The sequence below is a fragment of the Hypomesus transpacificus genome, unplaced genomic scaffold (assembly GCF_021917145.1).
Source record: "Hypomesus transpacificus isolate Combined female unplaced genomic scaffold, fHypTra1 scaffold_31, whole genome shotgun sequence".
NCBI lineage: Eukaryota > Metazoa > Chordata > Actinopteri > Osmeriformes > Osmeridae > Hypomesus > Hypomesus transpacificus.
In genome coordinates, this window is record NW_025813837.1 from 511,404 (window position 1) to 532,927 (window position 21,524).

Sequence of the window (21,524 nt, forward strand, 5' to 3'; positions counted from 1 at the left end):
TTGAAAGTGACCAACCAATATATTGAAACTAGATTGAGGCTGGCTTTACTCTGCCCAGGAAACGTGTTCCTTTTAAGACTTTAGCAAATAACTAAATCACACAGGGCCTTTATTTTGAAGGTTGCAGTCCTTTTGGAGTTTGTTGTCGCTGGCTCCAAGATCCTCACCAACCGGTTCATTGGTCGACTCGAAAGTATACGACATTTTTGCTTCGGGTTATCACGTGAAATTTTATTGAAAGATGGCCGAGGACGAGGTGAAGTCTCCAACCGGACTTTTCGAGGATGCACACGTTTTGGAAAGTTTGGTCTCCTCGAGTGACGGGAGACAACGTTTACAACACAATAACGGGATAGACAGTTGTCCGGAGGAGACTTTCTCTCCGACCTCAGTTATTTACTTTAAAGAGGCTCTACATTCGTCCAACATAAGGTTTTCGAAAACATCATTGTCCTCATCGCCCCCAGTACAATATGACTTCCAAATCGAAAGATCGAGGAAGACCAAAAGTAAGTAGCAAGTCTAATTTAATTGAAACACAATCACATGCACATTGATGGCTAGCTACAGTGCTTGTTTAGAGCTACATGTCAGATTACTAGTAGTGTCACTGGATAGCTAGCCTTGCTAGCTAGGTCAGGTAGAGTTTGCTAATTTACTGTGGGATGGATTTATAACTTTTGTATGATTTTTTATGTCTACCGTAGTTTGCTAATCTGTCATCAGAAATTTGCTCGACACTATCCCAAAATGTATATGCCCGCCTTGGCAAAATACATCCTTTTGGCCCTATCATCGTAGCGTTCACATTATTATTGAGACAGACAACCGCACTAAACAGTTTTTGTTTTAGTTTGGTCAACAGTTCTACGTCTTAAAATGTTCAAACATATTTAACAGCCAGAGTTATCCGTCGCCAACGTGTTGCGAGTTGTCATTAGCACTAAATTGGTAGTCTATATTTAGAGCTATCTCCGGAAGTCTTCGCTTTGTCAACAAAGTTGGCTTGTTGGTTTAGATAGTTAGTTTCATGTTCTGAAACAAACAAACATATTCACCTCAACCAATTTTGTCGAGTTTGCTAGCTAGAAATCACAGGATTGTACTAGTAGTTTAGTTGTGATCACGCCACGTGATTCGGTCTTAATCTCTGCCAACCTAGCCTTTAAAATTAAATGGAGCGAGTTGCAACATGTTCAGAGGTGGACATTGATTATCAACTTCATATTACATTCAAAACATTGTTTGAATGAAATGTTACTATTTTCTTAATAATAATAATAACCAGTATTTGTAATCGCTATTTGCAAGGTCTGAGCAACATGAACACAAATATATGGCGATTTCTTAAAATAGACATTGCGATTTTCTACATCTTTTAGGTTTAACACATTTCCTTGTGACATTGTCAAAAACACGTGCTGTTGTCTAACACCCAAATTCTATCGTTTACTAACAAATCGTTTACTACTTTGCACTAACAAAGTTTTTCCAGAACATAGCTTGACCTGTTATAGCACTGTATCTTCTTAAATCTACTCACCACTGGTCAGGTTGCTTTGAATTTAAACATAGTAGAAAAAGTTTGTCGTGATGGTCATTTTAATTCAACAAGACCGTTCCAAAGCATACATCAACATTTGTATGTTTTATAATAGTTTTATATTTCCCATATTTTCTTTACTGTAGGGTTCTTCTATAATAACCTTAAAAAATGTAATACTAAAATGTACTTTAATGGATCATGGGCTTAAACCGAAGAGGGAGTGTAGTGATTAGAGCATTTGACTGAAGATCACAAGATTGCAGGTTCACATTTCCCCAGGACTGTACGTTGATTTGGATAAAAGCATCTGTTAAATACATATTTATATAACCCCTTCCTGGTTCTCATAGGACGTAAACAAGTATGCTCACTGAAGGAATGTAAAAGTATGCTTTATATCTGCTGCTCTGATTCCATCGGTGGGTGTGTGTGTGTGAATGGGTGAATTTGAGGCACATTGAAAAAAATGCTTTGAGTATCGTGAAGGTAAAAAATAATAAGTGCAGTCCATTTTTTAACACTGCAGTAAGGTTGAGGTCAGTCTGGTCTGTGATCAGACCAGACTGACATTGTAAAATGATGTCAACCAACAGTTGGCTGTTGTACTATCCCATACTCGTCCAGAGTAGGCTAATTCAGACCAAAGTTTGGTCCACAGCTGAGACACATGAATATGAAATGCAGCCTGTGTTTTATCAGCTTAGAAGAGTGACAGCCATTGAGGTGGATAAAGATTTTATGAGTTCAAGTCTGTGTATGAAATAAATGATCAAGTTTGAAACGTACTCGGGGCTGTATGTAATTATGCACATGAGATTTCAGTTTGAGTTTTAATATAAAAAAGACTTCTAATACCATGTTTTCACTGCATAGGGTGTTGTGTGTATGCTTTGGAAATATTTTGTGAATATAGGGTTGCTAATATTAAAAAACACTTACACATACAAGTAATATGGATGCCTTTCTTCTGACAGCAGTACAATTAGCTTATTTTGTACAGCCAGTGGCAGATCTTGACATTTTCACCTGGTGTGGCAGGGTGTTGTTGTAAGGAGGTGTGGAGACCCGATGCCACCAGACATTATTCTAACATTGTAGTTTAATTAATGCCAATAATATTAATATTATTGAATGAAATGTACGATATTGTAAAGAAAAGTTTTATTTTTTAGCATGGAGAGATTGGGGTGGCAAGTCTTTTTTGCTGGAGACACACCCCTTGGATCTGCCAGCGTACACAGCACAACAATTAATATAAATATGTAAAATGATGATAAAACTAAAACAAAAATTTAACTTGAAAAAAAAAAATGAAAAAAAGATTTTCATCAAAAGACACACATCTGTCAAATATAAACCATTTCAGACATTGTACCTTGAGATTGTACAATATAGCTGATGGCAAATTGGGCCATGAAAATAAATCTCATACTAAGCTACAACAACAGCAGCATGCAGGGACCAAATGTAGACTTCAGTTTAGCTGTGGTTTTTAGAGCTCTGTCTTCAACTGAAGTGCATGTTCACTCTCACTGACCATTTGGCAGTAGTCATTTGTGTTTTTTAGTGTTTGACTAGTAGCTCATCCTCCAGGTCAAGATATGTCACTGATGCTTCAGAGATGGAACAGCAATTTCACCCAACACTAGCATTCAATGTGCTTAAACCCAACCCCACCCCCTCATTTTTTTTTTTTTTTTTACGCATGCACCATCTGCTCACGTGACTCTTGGATCCTCTACCAGGCTCATTAGACCGCCATCTTGGTCAACACCCACTCCAGTGCACTCACTGCGCACGGCCAATACAATTACTGCTCTCCCAGCATCGTAAGTCCCCCAGCTGAGCTCAACAGACCACAGCAGATTGGAGAAGAGAGGGCACGGCAGCCTTTTGTTGAGCCGGCAGATTTTTCTTCTAACTGATCGGTTAAGAAAGAAGAAAAGGGATAGGCAACGGAGATACAAAGAGGAGGGGGAGAAAAAAAACCCACAGCATCCTTTCTGAAAAGAACCGCTAGGAGCTTTCGCCTGCCTCATTTCCCCCTTTTTGTATTACAAATTTCCCTTTTTTTAAGCTCAAACGCTGAAGGCTTCCGCGACAGAACCTGGAGAGATTCATCCTTCTGTCTTTTTCGCCGGGGTTACTGGAGAGAGAACTGCTCTTCCACCCCCCTGTTGTTGTTGTCACAGCCTCCGCTGAGTCATCATGTCTGATTTAACGCCTCAGAGTGACGCCCCGACCCCCACCACAGACAAAATCACACAGGCCGCTCGAGAAACTATTTACCTTTGCAATTTCCGTGTATCAGTGGATGGAGAATGGCTCTGCTTGCGCGAGCTCAACGATATCTCCCTAACCCCAGACCCCGAGCCGGCCCATGAAGGTAGGTGTCTGGCAACCTTACATGGGAGCTGCTCAGTCAGGGTGGTGGTAAACCAGGCCTCGACATGCAACAATACCTAGGACTTCTGCTGTCGTAGTGTTAGAGACTCTTGTACTCTACAACCGACACATAAAGGTGCTCTTATTAAGCCGTGGAAGGGACAATCGGAAGGGTTTCACGACTATTTGTAAATAAGGTGTGTCTGCAGCCGTAATGGTCCACATAGAAGGCCTTGTAATTCAGTACTTGTGATTCAGTTCATGATCATCCTGTCACAGACTTGAGTTTTTTCCGACCTCCTGTGGAAATAAGTGGTTGTGTATGTATGTATAGCTTTCAGACAGCATTTTCTCCCTTGTGTAATGCGTTCTGCATTACATTTGTCTTATTTTGGAAATGCTCATAAAATGTATTTTGATTGGCCTATTTGCCATCACCTTTTCAGGGTGTAACGTGTAAATAGGTCTATATTTGTAAGGTTTGCAGACATTTAGGAAATTAAATGCTTATGGTTTAACATGTCTGTATTTATCATTTTGTAGGCTCATATAAGATGCCGTACAATGTCATCGAGCTGGTGTCAGGAGAGGTTTCTGTAGTAAAAGCCAGAGTCTGTTCCCCAGAGTCAGTTAGTCTGTTCCCCAGTATTCTAATGTGATTAGGTCGAAATTAAGATTATGGCAGGCATGCTAGGATATCAATTTTCAAAGCCCCTTCTCCTACTCCTGACGGAGAAGGATTGTGTCCCTAGCAGTGGAGTCACATCAGCAGGTTTTGGGGATTTTTTGGCGTGTGTGCCAGTTTGAAAGGAATGTCCTTGTTGGGCAGCATTTGGTAGGACCACTTGTGTCCTAGTTGGTTTGGGGTTTTAAGTAATACTTACATGGGTTTTAAAAAACCCATGTATCATGCTTTAGTAGTTTTAAAAATGGTCATATGTTTCTGTTTGTGCCAGTGGTATGCCGAGCACATTGTAGTCTTTTATTTTGTTTCTTTTGCTTTGTAAAGACTGCTGTCCCTTGCCTGAACTTAGAATTATTTATTATCAGGTGATCAATCTCTGCTATGAATCCAGCTACTGCAGACTGAACTGCTGGCAGAGCGGTCTGCTTGGCCCCTCACCATGTTCAGGATTATAACGTGACTTAAGTGTTGTTCCTCAACAAGCCACGTTGACATATCAAACTCAGTGGTTCAAATGATGCATCGCTATGAATCAGAATTGTCGCACACATTTAGAATGGAAAATCACCAAGAATCCCCTGTGTCGAGTCTGGCATGATCTTTTAATAAGCAGGTCTGGTCTGATCTGCATCTCTGCCATCAGCTCCAGTACTTGTGAAAACATTTTGGGGACTTTGCTGAACCAGGGGGGGGGTTGATCTCCTCGTTTTCAAGCTTACAAAGACCCCTTTCAAATAAGTAGCACAGCAGTTGCCATAGCATGTTTATGTATGGATAGACGGCCATTGTAACATCATCCCCTCGAAAATGACCCCCCCCCAACGTGTCATTTCCCTCTTCTGTTCCAGATCCCAAGGACCCCATTGCCATCGAGAGGCTCAACCTGATGAACATGGCCAAGCTGAGCATCAAGGGTCTCATTGAGTCTGCCCTCAACCTGGGCCGCACGCTGGACTCCGACTACGCGCCTCTCCAACAATTCTTTGTCGTGATGGAGCACTGCCTGAAACATGGCTTGAAAAGTACGAAGGAACGAGAGGTGCAAACGCCCCAAACGGCACGCTCTCGCGGCCCACCGTCTTCCATCCCTCATCGACATTTCTTGTCTCCGTGTTCTTCCTTCCCGCAGCAAAGAAGACGTTCCTTGGCCAGAACAAGTCGTTTTGGGGCGCTCTGGAGCTGGTGGAGAAGTTGACCCCAGAGGCGGGGGAGATCACAGCCAGTGTGAAAGACCTTCCCGGGCTCAAGTAAGAGGGTCTAACAGCTGGCTGACGACGGTCTTTACACTTGTCAGCCCAATCTCAGACGCGTGTTGTTGAGACTGCAGAAATCGGCGCGCTGAACTTCACAATGATTGACATATTCGTTGAGCAGACGCTTTTATCCAAAGCCCCACATGCAGTACGGGGGGGGAGGGGGGGGGGTGTTAAAGAGGTGCTACACCCTCTCCTAGCTGTACGTCAGTCAAATGGAAGAAGACAAACTAAATGTACCAGCATATTACCGACATTACATGGGTAATAGTAAGACATTTGGGGAAGTTGCACAGGAGTTGAGTGGTGCAAAATACCCCAGGGTTCTTTGGAGAGAGCTGGCCTTGAGTCTCTTGCGAAAGATGCGCAGAGTCGTTCTGTCAGTAGAAGGTCTCTCCACCCCAGGAGCAAGTTAAGGGTATAATCTTGTCTCCTATCACAGAACTCCCCTTGGAAGAGGACGTGCCTGGCTGCGATTGGCCCTGATGCAGAAGAAGCTGTCAGACTATATGAAGACCATCATCAACAGAAAGGATCTTCTGAGGTAAGCCTGGCTAACAGGATAGGCTACTATGTTTTGTTTACACCTAAATGCAGCTGGCGATGCTGACATTCACACACTAACATACATCTTTGTCCCTCTTTGTTAATTCTCTCTGAAATGTCTGCCTTCTCTTGGAGTGTTTTGATACATTTTATGTTATACCTTTTTAGTGAGTTCTATGAGGCCAATTCCTTGATGATGGAGGAAGAGGGAGCTGTGATCGCTGGGCTGCTGGTGGGGCTGAATGTCATAGACGCAAACCTATGTATGAAAGGAGAAGATTTAGACTCTCAGGTCAGTAGGCCTATTTCTCTTAAAGTGTATCCTTCCTCTAATCTTGACCCACTACGAGTGACGTAACTAATACCTGTGACTAGGGTTGCAAAGGGGTGGAACATTCCAGACCATTTTTTGTCTGTGTCCAAAATTCCCAGTTAATTCAGCAAAATTGAAATAGTCTCCCTCCTGAAAAGAGTTTTCTGTGCTGTTTTTCCAGGTTGGAGTTATAGACTTCTCCATGTATCTAAAGGACGGTGGACACAGCAGCAAGAGCACAGAGGGGTACGTTTCATTCTTTCACTAATGGTTTCTAACTGAGATCATGCGTTTGACCCTTCCCCTTAGTTATTGGAGACCAGATTAAAACAATGTGGAAGTGAAATAATAGGTGAAGCTATACTAAGTGAAGTACTCCTACAATTGGATGAAAAGTAATAATTTGTGAAAAACAACAGAATTGACTTAAAATCGATTACCCATTGCTGCTCCCAACTAAATGTACATTTCTTATATTTGACTTTAGAGTGTTGCCTGTGTACAAAAGAGCAGCAAGTCAGTGTGAGGTCCCTGAATAAAAAATTGTTAAATAAATATCCGGTCTCTTATTTGTACAGAGATGGTCAGATCACAGCCATTCTTGATCAGAAGAATTACGTTGAGGAGTTGAACAGACATTTAAGGTACTGCCGGGTTTTTGGGAAGTCACTTTTACCACTTGATGTTCTGGTCTTGATGTGTGCTTTTTTCCTCTTACCAGTGCATCAGTAAATAATCTCCAAGCAAAAGTGGATGCGCTTGAAAAGTCCAATTCAAAACTAACAGAAGAGGTGTGTCTGCGTTCTTACACTTAGAGAACAGTTTCATCAGTGAATGATGGTTATACTTTTATTTTGAAAGGTTTTAATATAAATAAGTGACGTCTAGTGTGCCCCGGTCTAAATGAAAGGTCCCATGCCTGTCTTCTATTTCAACAGCTTGCTGTTGCAAACAACAGGATCATCACCTTGCAAGAGGATGTAGAACGAGTCAAGGAGGAGAGTTCTTACCAGTTAGAATCCAATCACAAGGTCTCCAGAATGTTTTTATTTATTTGCTTATTAAGGAAAATTGTGTTTGGCATTCGTTCATGGTAGCAATTATTACAACCAGTATAACCAATTATTTAGTGTGCATGTCTCATCAAGAAGCTAGACATCCAAGAGGAAGATGAGAAATGTTTCTGAACATGTCCTGCCATGTTCTGCCCAGGCTCTGAGAACCGACAGATCACTTGATGGGCAGGTTCTCAACGAGGCACACAAACAGCTCAAGGAAGAAACACAGCTCCGATTGGTCGGTATCACCAATTAGTTCCTCCTTTCTTCTCAAATTCCTTAAGTCGTACCACAGCAAATTCATCACATTGTCGTGCATTTGTTCTATCAAGTCTCGAGTGTTTTACTTCGGACCCAATCAGGATGTGGGGGTGTTTTTGTATGAAGGGCCATGGTGTTTTGTGATTGGCTCTAGGATGTGGGGGCGGTTTTGTATGAAGGGCCGTGGTGTTTTGTGATTGGCTCTAGGACGTGGAGCGAGAGCTGGAGGTGCAGATCGGGATGAAGCAGGAGATGGAGCTGTCGATGAAGATGCTGGAGAAGGACATCTGTGAGAAGCAGGACACCCTGCTGGAGATCAGGCAGCAGATGGAGGATCTGCTGGCCCTAAACCAGCAGCTGTCCCACAAGTCACAGGTACAGACGCCATGATCCAAATCACACAGCAGTGACCCTTCTATCGATGGGCACTGATGCCTTAACCTCTACATCAACCTTCAAACCAAAGTCAGAGCCACCAGCCCCCGTCAGCAACTCTCACTCCTCACACTCCTGCGACACTGGAGTTAGATTTCTGTATGAAAGCAGTCACTGAACTACTGGAAAGTACTAGAAGGAATATATGATTTTTTGATTAAAGGACTTGGGAGTACTTTTTTAAATGAGATTTTGTGAAAACCACTCAGACCCCATCCAGACTTATTCTGAGCCTGATATTCTGGCTTGTTTTGGGGGAATGTCTCTGCAGAGCTCGGAGTCCAGCAGCAAACAGAAGAATGAGGTCATCAGTCGCTTGGAGGAGAAGATGAACCAGATGGCAGGGACTATTAAACAACTGGACAGCAGGTCAGGACACGCCTCACTTTGAACAAGTCTAAATAATGGACTATTAGGGTGACACAGCTTTTACTGGGTGGGTGACAACCGAGAAAAGATACATACCTTTTAAAAAAGAGAACTTTGTATTTAACATGATTTAAGTTGATTTCAAGAACACATTTAATCTAAACCAGGTCTTGTCTACATGACACCCAGAAATCAATACCTACATGAAACACAGCAACAGCAGTTAATTTTATAATGGCATTTTGAATTAAAGTTGGAACCACTTGTTGGCAATAATAATCCATCTCTGTTCATATTTCTTTTTCTGTCTATATTCCTTTTTCATTGTTTGTTCTCCCCTCGGTTTTTTGAAACAGTGAGAAAGATTTGGTGAAGCAGGCTAAAACCTTAAACTCCACTGCAGGGAAGTTACTCTGGATGCAGAAATAGGGTTTTAGTTCTCTCCGTACATCCGTTTCATAATCTACATTCTGAACCGAGTCATAAAAACGTCCTATAAAACTAAACGTAATGTTTGTCCTGGTATGTTTTCTGTTAAAGCCTTTCTTACAATCTGTTAGAATGTTTTCCGCCATGCCCCTCCTGGTGTAGCTGTTCAGCTGCAGCTGTGATTAGACTGGACTGATAGAACCCCCACCCTTGTGTTCCTCCACATTACTGTCACTGCAGGGTGAAGCGTTCAAATTCACAATGTGTCAAGTAGGCTACAGGAAATACTTCCCCTTTAATTCCACCTAGAACACCTAATCTTGTCATTTCTGCTTGCAATTCTGATGACACATTCGACTGTTGTTAGGGAGTCCAGCTGGACACCATGTCAGGAATTGTAAAAATCTTACAGCTTACAGACACAACATAATGTATACAGATAAAAATCCGAAGTTGCACATCTTGGCAAAGCAGATGAATGAGCTCCTAGTCAAACAACATGCAATTGTAAATGCTCAATTATTTAAAGATTTTTGAGTTTGGACCTTTCCATATTTGCTTGATTCAATTTCACATTTAAAAGATGGAAAAGCAAGCTGGTTTAGTACAACTCTGCTAGTACTGCTAGGCAGACATATCACAAGTTACACTGTGATTGAATTATTAAGCTCAATTTCTTGGCCTTATAGCAAAAGTTGTTGAAACCACTTGAAATAATTTTCTGACGGTTTCCTTAATATCTTATTTAAACAACTAGTTGGCTCCTTACATTGCATTCAATGGTGCTCATTCTATTGGCGATTCATTAATTTTTAGGGCAATTTAAACATGTTAACCAACTTCAGCGTGGTCCATATTACCAATACAAGGATATTTATGTCCTAGCAACCCACAGCAAAATGTAAGGCTTAACTTTCTGAACGGTGATGTCAGGATGACAAATACTCTGACCAGCGGCAAAACATGTATGTGGACATAACAAATGTAAACTGTAGTATACAACTAGCATAATAAAAGGAGTCCAAATCTAAGTCAACATTGTGCCCGTTTCATCTGTTTTAAAGAACTGCCTCTTTTCCAATTACTCTACTTGTCTCAGTGCAAGTTATTCAGTTATTCCCAATCAATTATTATTATTTGCAATGGGATCTTTCCCCCCTCCCCCTTCTTCCTTTCATCACATTCCTGTTTTCATTTTGTTTTATCATAAGTTGATGTGCCCCCTCCCCCCAACACCTTTCCAAAAAAAACGAACAGATACAAGCAAGCTGAACAAGAGAGGCAGCTGGCAGAAGACGCCAACCGACTGTTCAAGCTGGAGTTTGGGGACAAGATCGAGAGACAACAGGCGGAGATGGAGCAGCTAAAGAGAGAGCGGTACGTAGTGTTACTGGTGACTGGTACAAATACAGCACCCTATACTGGTGACTGATACAAATACGTGATATTCTGTAAACTGCACCAGTACGGGCTTTCAAATCAAATGAACCGAAAGCGTGACCAAGATGAATGACGGCAACACTTTTTTTTTGTGTGTCCCAGGTCCTATTTTGATCAGGAACTTAGGAAAGAGAGAGATCAGAGAAGACAACGGCTTGATCCCGTGACAGGGCACCAGAAAGCCCCCAGACCACAGAAAGATTGGGGTAACAGAAAGGTATGTTAGATGAAGGTCGAGTATACCATTAAAGGTTGGGGTTCTGTTTTTGGATGCATCATGTTAAACTGCAAGATACACACAGAACCCCTCTAATTCTTGTTGTATGCAACTGGTGTACAGCATATTCAAATGTAATTACATATTCAATATTGAAAAGTTCTACCTTGCTGACAATGTATTTTAAAACATTAAAAAAGTTCCTTAGGGGTCCTCAAATTTGAGATTCTAAGTTATGAAGTAGGTCTACTCAGTGCAGACTTGTTTTGTCTCTTTCAGAATGAGTCTGTCCTTGACATCAGCCAGTCCTCAATCTGAGAAACTTGTGAACAAGAGGAGCCTGACCATGATGGAAGGTGCAGGAATGGTCCTACGGACCGTAACCACGGTGATTGGACTTCTCCCTGCATTTGCGAAATCTGATGCAGAGAATTTCTCAGAAATTCCCCCTCCCTTTCTGAGGGATCTGCAAGTCGACCAGCAGCTGACACGTGTTAGAACAACTTTGTTTTTTTGCAAAAACATAAAATAAATATTGCTTCTGCATGCAGCCAACAGAGCTGAAAGGTGAGACCAGTGTCCAGGAACACTCACACCCTGAACACCTTGGATTGAAGGCCCGTTTGTGGACTGATATACTAAGCCTCGTACCATATTTAAAACTGTAGAAATCAAACATACCATAAGAACATATCTCACTTAATAAGAGGGTGGTGTTTATATCCAAATTGTATTGTATTTAATAGGTTTTCCTTTGGGATTTAAAAAGGTCAAAGGTCACCTGTGATGTACTGTGATCAATTTTGATTTATGAAAATTGAATTAATTTTCATGAGTGGAGGTCAAAGATCACCTTTCATATTGTGTGATAAAAGGGCAATTAATTGGTAGTTTCTCCATTGATGTTGTGCATTTAATGGGGTATTAAATCATAATTATCACCATTAATTGTTAGTTTGAATCTTGACCTCAATATTTGAGTCAGTGTTTTTATTTATCAAATATACAGTTGCTCGAGTGACGGTGTCAACTAGAATTTTACTGTAAATAAAATCATTCACTTTAGTTTTTGGTTGTGGCATTCTGATTATTACAGTAGGTGCTGCTCGTGCTCTGTACCCGGATGTTTTAGTTCCTCTTAGACATTTTAAGAAATTAAGGATGTTTGTATGTGTTTGTATGTGTTTGTATGATTAGTGTTTTGTTTTATATTTGTTTCTAGAGAATATTCTTTGTCCTTTTTGACATTTTTGATCTGGAAAAAACCTTGGTCTCTGTGTGACTCTTGACAATATATAGTTAAAAAACCTGTTGCAAAACAATATAATAATGGACTCACCTTTTTTGGAATTTAATTGACAATTTCAATTAAGTACCATTGGCACATTGGGTAATATCATTGGCCAGACTAAAGAAGAAACATTCATCTTTACGAATACTTCTTGACAAAGGAAATGTACTCATTGACGTCATCGGATGAGCCCACTACAAATGGTACGCGCTCGTGGATGGATTCAGGCTTTACGTCCAGTATCCTCTGGGTCCCTGTGGTGGCGAGTCCCCCGGCCTGCTCGATAAGGAAGGCAATCGGGTTGCACTCGTAAAGCAGCCTCAGCTGGGGGTAAGGAATACAAAAATGTTCTGTGAAACTTGCAAACTATTACCATTTCCACCGCATAGTAAGGGACGTTACGGTATATAGACGGCAGATTAAAAGTGATTCTGTAGCTCCAGGATTTGGATTATTTAAATTTAAAACCACAACAAACCATTTTTCTAATCTGTGGTCTACCTACCTTGCCTTTGGGACTTTTCTCATTGGCTGGGTACATGAAGATGCCACCATAGGCTATGGTGCGGTGAATATCAGACACCATCGAGCCTACATACCTGGCACCATAAGGTTCGCTACCATCCTACAAGGACAACATTACATTTTAGAAGATTCATGAGTGAACAGCATTATTTCCCAACAAGCTGAACAAGAGGAATATTGTGTCATTTTCAGAGCCACCCTTCGATAAAAATTTGAACTGGTTGTCACAGCTGGCAAAGCACCCTGTACTCTGCTCTGAATCGTTGATATTATTTGAATAACTTGATGTGGTTGTGTGGACTACAGTAGTGACAAACCTCAATTGAATACACCATAACCATACTCTAGCCAGAAATACACAATGTTGTGCAGGAACTGGGTCAGCTCTTTAGTTATGTTGAGTAAAAATGTTATTTTGTAATAAGCTTTGGAGTAATTAATTGCCATTCAGACAGAACAAAAGGGATGTTAGTTAACGTTTCTTTACATTCAACCATTGAGGCACTTTTATTCATAGTGACGCACAAATAGTGCATCAATAACGTGCTGCAGATATTTTACACACCTCTGGATATTTCTTATGTTTCAGGTACTCGTTGATTGATGGGTGGAAGTACTTGGCATAGCCCTCATTCAGACTGTAGACCTTTCCTTTTTTCTTCATCTGTACGTTCTTTTCTGTCAAGATGAACTCACCAATCGCCTGAAAGTCAACATGACCAGTTATGGGGCTTCTCGGCCTTGTACTGTCTATCACATTGTATTTAAAATAAATCAAATTATTTACTGAGGTATTCTGTACTTCTGCAATGATTGTTCACAGATAGGAAAACACAAAAAAACACTGTTCAAAAGAACCACCATGAGTATAAAGTACTTGTGATGAAATATTATACATAACTTATTTGGATACTTTAAACTATTTTCTTACTCTGGAACAACTTAACATTTTTACTAGTATCCAAAAATGGCCTGTAACAGTGAATCAAAATGGATAAGTAGATCTTTAAAAGGTAGGGTTTTTTTGTGGTCTCAATTAGCTCTTATTTGATGTCACACAATATGCAGTGTATTAATGAACTGTATCTCAAGTTAAATTAAACCAGCAACAACACCCAATGAACGGAGCATATCCCTGTTTCTCTTGAAACCCCTGGATATCGGTGTGAACCATCCCATGTATGTGGGTGTACGTTTGACGTGAGCACACTCACAGGGTCCAGCATGAAGAAGTTAAGCCCAGCGCCATGGCTGAGTGCCACCAGGGTGGCGCTGCCGTACAGGGCATAGCCTGCACACACAATCTCTTTTCCAGGCTGTAAGGCATCTTGTACTGTGGGCTCTCCTTCAGATATCTGCCAGATTGGATTGAAAACCCCCCCGAAACATTTAGTGTAGAAAGTTGAACATTTGTAGATACATTGGCTGAAACTGTTTTCACATCCTGAAAGCAAGCAATAAATAAAACGCTTTGGCAATGGCAGAGATTGGTGCAGCTCCAATGTTCAGTTCCAGCTATACCTTCAACAGCATGCACTGCTAAACAAAGCCAGAAAATAAAGACTGCAGTAGGAAAGGGAACAACCAAAGAGGGTTTGGATAAAGCAAGAGGTCAAACCAGAGTCCACATTTATGAAATAGGAGAAAGGAGGAATGGGAGTCCACATGCTCACCCTTTTGTAAATGGCAAAAATGGTGCCTATGGAGGCTAGGCAGTCTATGTTCGAGGAGCCGTCCAGGGGGTCAAAACAGACAACATATTTGCCCTGTTGGAGATGAGATTTTGAGTTAGTGAGAAGTCCTTTAAGGTTTCAGTGAAATAGTCAAATAAGAATGTTATTCATAAGTGGATATCTAGTGGCCATGAGTGGAAATACTAAATAGAAATGGCGCTTTACAAAAACCAGCACTATGCTTTCACTGTTGTATGCAATGTTGATCTTTCACCAATTTAAATCACTTAAATTCTCAGTGAAACATTTAAAATGAACACATTTTCCAAAAACAACTCTAGGCATCTCTCCTTTTATATACAATGAATTAATGACCAAGCAGCTGGTCATTAAGTATTTTACTCAATTTGCATGCAGATACACATTTCAGTTATTTTTCCTAATTGTGGTAGATCCATGTATCAAGAATCCACCACACCTGGATAAGACACAGTGGGGTTTCCTACATACTCCCATAGAAGAGATGGACACTACATCCTACCCGCTTGTCTTTGGGAGTGATAACGATTTCTTTGTTCTCCTCAGACACCATGACACAGGTGCCAAAGGAAGCCTGCAGCATATTGATGACCAGGTCGTTTGACAGAACGTCCAGTTTTTTCACGTCATCCCCTGTCACGTTCACCTGCCCTGCCATGCCTTGTCTGCAAGATTGGACAGCACATAGAACTAGCAGGTGGGAAAGCTTTCATGACATCTGGCTGGGACCCTGGACCGTTATAGCATGTCTGTTGGTGTTTATACAGCCTTGGACAGGCAGGCACACAATAAAATGAGTAGATCTTGCGTGCACACACATACACACAGAGGGAAATCCTGTTGCACACGCATTATAAGGTAGAATGTGAAAATCTTGAATCAAAAGTTTTTCCATGTTAGCTGGCTACTGTCAGACACTGTTGTTTAGATGTGACAGCATTCACATTTCTGAGTTCAGAGTTTAAATGCCTGACTTTGACATACATACCAAGCATATCAGACTCATGTTTCCTCTACACAAGGACAGCAGAACATTCAGCTGAGAAATGACCAGACACATGGAAACCTACATGATGGGGTTATTTTGTTCAAATCAAAACATATATTTCTCCTTTCTCGTGTAAAAAACAACAACTTTCTAATGTGATCTATGCTTACCTAACTGGTTTGGTCTAAGCTATAATGTCACATTACAGGAAATACAGGAAACATGGGTTTCTGGAATTTGACAATGAGGCCACCAGATCCTTCAGACTCTACTTTCATGGTGGGAGGGACTATTCAAACCAGGCAAACGAAAACACAGCACTTACAGATGAGCAAGACCTGCCTTGCGCACAGCGGAGGAGATGGCTTTGATGGCCGTCAACAATGAGTTGATGAGCTGTGTCAATTCGCCCGTTGACCCCTTGACCTTGCGGCCAGTCTCCATGACAAAGCGGGTCAAGGTCCAGACATCCGTGTCAAAAGCTGATTGATCCGACATTTTGGCTCCTGGTTGTGCAGTTCTTTCTGAGGAGTTAGGCGCACGACTGTTCCTGAATGGAAAGGAAAGGCAGCAAACAGAGGCAGCGACCAGGAAAGGCAGCAAACAGAGGCAGCGACCAGGAAAGGCAGCAAACAGAGGCAGCGACCAGGAAAGGCAGCAAACAGAGGCAGCGACCAGGAAAGGCAGCAAACAGAGGCAGCGACCAGGAAAGGCAGCAAACAGAGGCAGCGACCAGGAAAGGCAGCAAACAGAGGCAGCGACCAGGAAAGGCAGCAACCGAGTGTGTGTGTGTGGAAGGCCTTTAGTAGGCGAGCCCTTTTCATTCCCTGTGGAGGGATGCCAAGTGTTATATTTGTGAGGTGGGCAGAGGGGGTATCATGTAACAGCAGTGAAGACTGATTCTGAAGGGGTAGGACGAGCATGTGCCACTACTACGGCCTGTGCTCTAGTAAGAAGCCAAAGATGTGTCTCACTGAGAAAAGACACTATGTTGGTAGTTTCAACACAACTCAATACATTATTTTAAAACTGCTTTCATCTACACTTGCATGGCAGGGATTTGAGAAAAGCTTGAACAGGACAGGCTAATGGGGCTCGCAAGCTCGAACAGTCTCATGTTCCTTAAATGTCAGTGGACTCCATGACCAATTATTGACCTTTACTTTAAAGGTCAGACTTTTTTGTATGTCACATCCCTGGCTTTGATGTCTCTTTTTGTGACCAACATTTTTGAAAAGTACAAAAAGATGCATGCTATCTCACTGTCCGAAAGTTAAAAGGTCCAGTGTGTTGCTAAAATGTCATCAACCTTCTATTGAACTGTAGCTTAAAAGGTCATCTCTTCTCTCCGTAGTGTGATCACATACCAGAGTGTACATTATAGCTTTGCAATTATTTATGTTTATTTCAGGCTTTTCTGATGACAGTCTCAAAGCTTAAAAGGTAAGCTCAAATTGTTACTCATCAGTAAAGTGCATGTCTATTTACTCCCAATGTTATTTTTATATATAGTGTGGCTGAGCTTATGAGAAATTCCTTACACTTTCTCCTTCACTCACACACAATTTTGTGCCATGTCATTATGGAGTATGTATGTAGAGGACCAACAATATTTTAAAAGAAAATAGAAACAGGAAGAACTGTCAAACAACTGTTTTCAAGCTTTATCAATCAAAACAATACAATTTACTGGAAAATATCAAGGCACTGTTGGAGGAATATATTGGCATGTTTTGACTCCCAAGACATTGAAATAAGCAGGTTATGGTTCAGAATTAGCAAGACTGCTTGACTTGTGTCAATCTAATCGCTTTCCTTTGGTTGTCCTGTTCAGAGTAATTTTGGTCTTTTGTTTAATTAGCAGATTTGTAATTATTGTATTCCTGCTTGAGTTTAGACTTGCACTGACAGTGGAGTGTGTCTTTACTGAACAGTGAAGTGTGTGTGTGTCTGGTCTTGTTAGCAGTTGGAGTACAGTGGGGGGTTTTTTGGGTCCTATTTCCAGTCTCAACTTTCTGTTGGGGTCAGGATCTTAGGATCAGGGTAGCAGGTGTGTGTGTGGGGAGGGGTCTGAGGGTTAGGACTAAACTTAGTCAAGGCGAAAACATTGGCTTTGGTCTCCCTACACAACATACTGTATTCTATGTGTCATGGGTCTTTGAGCTCTAGTGTGTGTCCATTCACTCAACATGTTTCACTTGGCATGTTTTTGATAGATGGCGATGTAATCTTGCACATCATCAGGGGAGCCCATGACTACAGGAGCCCGCTGGTGGATGCTGACTGGCTGGATGTCAAGAACACTGATGGACCCAGTAGTGGCTAATCCTCCAGCCTGTTCGATGATGAACGCCATGGGATTACACTCATACAGCAGCCTCAGCTGAGGAGAAAAGTTCAAACACACATAAGATTTTGTGCGATATTCAGTTGATTTATAGCAGTCTGGGTTGGATAAGAATCAAGATAGGTCATAATAAATATTCTGCTAACTTTAATCATTGTAATTTGGATTAAAACTACATTTATTCAGACATAATCTCTGAATAAAGTTTTCTGCAATATTTTATATCCACCTCAAAACATTTCTCTCTTATGTGCTGTCATAATGACTCGACAAAGCCAGAGATAAGTGGGCCGCAGCCTGGTGTAAGAATGGAAGTCATCAGTGCAACAACCTGAACACACTTGACTAATTCCTGTTTTCTCATGAACCACAGACATTTCCAAACATTTTAGGCCATTTTTTTTACGTGGACAATGACTTGTTTCATAAGCATCCAGTGTCATCATGAATTGCCTGTGTCAAGATCAGCATTTTTTTTAAATATCAAATTATTGATATCAATGTGCAGATTGATGAGGGACTTAAGTACATTTAGTATAGTAGTGGAGTAGAGCAGTAATAGACTCGTCCACCTATGCACTGTAACCATTCAAAAGGTGTGTCCAATCAATGGGATCCTATATTTTCTACTTCACCATACCTTTCCTTTGGGACTCTTTACATTAGCTGGGTAAAGGAAGATCCCTCCATATACCAGTGTTCGGTGTACATCAGCTACCATAGACCCAACATAGCGTGCGCTATACGGGGCACTGCCATCCTAAAACAGGAAAAACATTGCACTGAAATGAGATGACACTGACTGTAATGACAATTTTAAAGTTCTCGGCCAGTTTGGTTAGTTCAATGTGACATTGTATGTGTGTACATTACATTCACACACAGCAAGCAGCATGCGTCTATCAATATATGTATAGAAGGGTCCATTGCCACCCATTTTTATTGCATTTCTGAAATACGAATTTAGTTTGACAGGGATTACTTTAATAATCAAATTCAAATAAAGAAATGAAAAAGCTCCTCTTCCTCTCTCATTACAAGTGCTCCCAGTCAAGTTCCTTGTTCACCCTTTCCCAACAAACCTCAATAATTCTTTGATAAAGGAAGCTGAGGTGAATTGTGCCATCAGTCACATCCTTCTGCGGAGCGATGCATTGTTATGCAAACACAGCCCTTGCAATCACATATTCAAGATGACAAAAACACATGGTGATATGTGTTGGACATTCGAGCAGCTGTAAGCTAATTTCACAAATCCTGTTGTGAGTCAATCCCTTCCTTCGTTACAACCTCAGCTGTCGCAACACAAACTTGAAGAATTGACCAATCACGCCTTAAGAGGCCAGAGGGAGCAGTGATGTTAAATGATGGCATATATACGGCTGCTACAACACAAGGGTGCAACCAAAAGGTGCAGTAACATCCAAGACACACAAGCATGCAGGGCACAGACCAGACCCAGGGGGCAGGGCCTCTGGTGTTCTGACCAGCCTCTGTCAAACGGAGGAAAGGGAGTAAGCCGTCAACTCGACAGCCTGAGAACTGTAGGTTATCCATCGGAAAGGTCATTTCCTTGGCCTCCACCTTTGTGGATGGAACGTCTTCGGGAATCTGTCAGGGGGAACGACTGATATCGAAGCTCTTGCATGGCAGTATTCTTCCAAAATAAAATGACTAACTTTACCTTTGGGAACTTTTTTGCCTGTATGTACTCTGTAACAGCGGGGTCAAAGTCCGCCGCATAGCCCTCGTTGAGACTGTAGATCTTCCCTCTCTTCTTGATCTTCACATCCCGATCCACCAAAATGAACTCTCCAATGGCCTGACACAGAGTGATTTACAAGTGTCAACAAACATGAACTAGTCAACAGTGATTTCTCAAAAAAAGACAGAAGCCGACCACCAATAGGACTCACAGGGTCCAGCATAAAACAGTTGACTCCCTGCCCAGTGGAGAGCACCATCATTGTGGCACTTCCATAGAGGGCATACCCTGCTGCCACAAGCTTCCTTCCAGGCTGCAGAGCGTCATTCTCACAAGGTTCATCTTCTGTGGTCTGAGGACAAAGACAAACAAATCAGATACGGACTGCTATGAAATATTGACTGTTCGTTTGAAAAGTTTCAGGCTTGAAATATGTTGTACTATTTGACGGACCTTTCTATAGATGGCAAAGATGGTCCCGATGGAAACAAGACAGTCAATGTTTGATGACCCATCGAGGGGATCAAAGCACACAATGTATTTACCCTTAAAAAGATTGAAAAAAAGAATCAACGTCATTCAAAATATATGTCTCTCCTCTGCTTTCCGTAACATTCTTGTTAACTTCTCCAACATCAGCATCACGAAGTGGGCAGTAATTATGAAATCCAACAAGTTGCACACATACCCTTCTGTCAGGTTCAACTATGATGGCATTTTCATCCTCTTCAGACACCAACACACAGGAGGTGAAGGAGGATTTGATCATGTTGATGACCAAATCATTCGACAAAATGTCCAGTTTCTTTACCTGGTCGCCGGTCACATTGGTGCTGCCTGCAATGCCATAGCTGAAAAATAGGACAGAGAACATCCAATAAATTTAACTGACATGACGGACATCTATTAATGAAATAAGTCATTGGTCAGAAGAATAATAGGACCAAACATTTTACACTTGCCGCCAACTGATAGAGAACTTAATGACAAACACGTTTTAATACTAATATAAATAGCCTAACTCGTGTTTATAGTGTTTATTAATAATAAAATAAACGTATTAACATATTGTCATACATTTCCATAAACCTGGTTAGATACAGTTGGTTGAGGATATTATGCAAGATCCCCTACTTTCGCGATTTTTGGGCAAATAGGAGTACCAGATCCACCGAGGTTTTGGTTTAGGCTACTGTTCAATCTTTGTACATAAAGGTTGCATAAAACCGCGATAGCGAGAACGTGACGTTACACAGGTTCATACGTCGAAGTGAATGAGGTGTGTGAGGATAAAATACATTTTAAATACTAGGCCTACAGGTAAACCCAGCGACTTTCGATAGAGAACCTATAGACCTAGTCACCCTATTGTATTGTCAGTGGCTACTTACAGATGAGCAATACCAGCTTTCCGGACGGCTGTAGAGATAGCTTTGATGGCTGTGCACAACGAATTCAGAAGTGTTGTTAGTTCTCCTGTGCCTTTTGCCTTTCTTCCTTCTTCCAAAACAAATCGTGTTAAAGTGACTACGTTGGTATCAAACGATCCTCTGTCTGACATTGTTGCACATAGACCAGACGCCAATGCTTGTCAAAAGAAGACTGAAAAAGTCATTTGTAACGAAGTTAAATGCCTGCAAACACGGAATTTAGGAAAGAGGGGCGTGAAGATAAAGTAGCCAATCCAAAGTGAAAGCGCACAGAGAAAGGGGCGCGGCTACAACCCATTCTTCTGCCATACAATAATGCCTACAACCAATGACGATACTGTTAGCAATAGAGTTGGGGGATAATAGATTCTCTCATGCTTGAAATCAGGCTGACTTCTGCACTGCGTTTTGTTTGTCAGCGCAAATTTCTTCATTCTGTAAACATTGGTATCCATCTACCGTGATTCAACATTTTATTTCCCCCCATACATTTGGGGATCAACCAATGGGCAAAGTGAACTCTATAGTACATGTAAAATGAAAGTATGAATTTCCCGAGCCCACTATACATACGAGGCATCCATTGACA

General features: G+C 41.4%; 3 protein-coding genes across 7 annotated transcripts; 1 reads left to right on the forward strand and 2 right to left on the reverse strand.

Moving 5' to 3' along the window:
* The first annotated feature begins 168 nt into the window (after positions 1 to 168).
* Positions 169 to 12,002, forward strand: rufy3 (RUN and FYVE domain containing 3). Of its 4 annotated transcripts, XM_047015591.1 has the most exons (16): positions 443 to 509; positions 3,292 to 3,932; positions 5,465 to 5,638; positions 5,746 to 5,863; positions 6,312 to 6,413; positions 6,584 to 6,707; positions 6,910 to 6,974; positions 7,307 to 7,372; positions 7,450 to 7,519; positions 7,667 to 7,759; positions 7,941 to 8,024; positions 8,255 to 8,422; positions 8,754 to 8,851; positions 10,538 to 10,657; positions 10,823 to 10,937; positions 11,217 to 12,002. In XM_047015591.1, exons 2-16 carry the CDS (start codon positions 3,755 to 3,757, stop codon positions 11,253 to 11,255), a joined length of 1,614 nt encoding a protein of 537 aa, XP_046871547.1. In that variant the 5' UTR covers positions 443 to 509; positions 3,292 to 3,754; the 3' UTR covers positions 11,256 to 12,002. The 4 variants fall into 4 exon arrangements, with proteins under 4 accessions (XP_046871548.1, XP_046871546.1, XP_046871549.1 ...); XM_047015590.1 differs by lacking the exon at positions 3,292 to 3,932 and having other exon boundaries at positions 173 to 509; XM_047015593.1 differs by lacking the exons at positions 10,823 to 10,937; positions 11,217 to 12,002 and having other exon boundaries at positions 440 to 509; positions 9,208 to 10,630.
* Positions 12,003 to 12,264: 262 nt separating this feature from the next.
* Positions 12,265 to 16,256, reverse strand: fbp2 (fructose-1,6-bisphosphatase 2). Its single transcript, XM_047015599.1, has 7 exons — positions 15,779 to 16,256; positions 14,968 to 15,130; positions 14,427 to 14,519; positions 13,968 to 14,108; positions 13,319 to 13,456; positions 12,734 to 12,853; positions 12,265 to 12,552 (listed from the first exon to the last, which is right to left on the reverse strand). The coding sequence occupies exons 1-7, from the start codon at positions 15,949 to 15,951 to the stop codon at positions 12,367 to 12,369; spliced, it is 1,014 nt and encodes a 337-aa protein (XP_046871555.1). The 5' UTR covers positions 15,952 to 16,256; the 3' UTR covers positions 12,265 to 12,366.
* An 835-nt stretch (positions 16,257 to 17,091) lies between these two features.
* fbp1a (fructose-1,6-bisphosphatase 1a) lies at positions 17,092 to 21,186 on the reverse strand. Of its 2 annotated transcripts, XM_047015596.1 has the most exons (7): positions 20,897 to 21,183; positions 20,194 to 20,356; positions 19,959 to 20,051; positions 19,717 to 19,857; positions 19,485 to 19,622; positions 18,441 to 18,560; positions 17,092 to 17,836 (listed from the first exon to the last, which is right to left on the reverse strand). In XM_047015596.1, the coding sequence occupies exons 1-7, from the start codon at positions 21,064 to 21,066 to the stop codon at positions 17,648 to 17,650; spliced, it is 1,014 nt and encodes a 337-aa protein (XP_046871552.1). In that variant the 5' UTR covers positions 21,067 to 21,183; the 3' UTR covers positions 17,092 to 17,647. The 2 variants fall into 2 exon arrangements, with proteins under 2 accessions (XP_046871552.1, XP_046871554.1); XM_047015598.1 differs by lacking the exons at positions 17,092 to 17,836; positions 18,441 to 18,560 and adding an exon at positions 18,581 to 19,293 and having other exon boundaries at positions 20,897 to 21,186.
* Between the last annotated feature and the right edge of the window lie 338 nt (positions 21,187 to 21,524).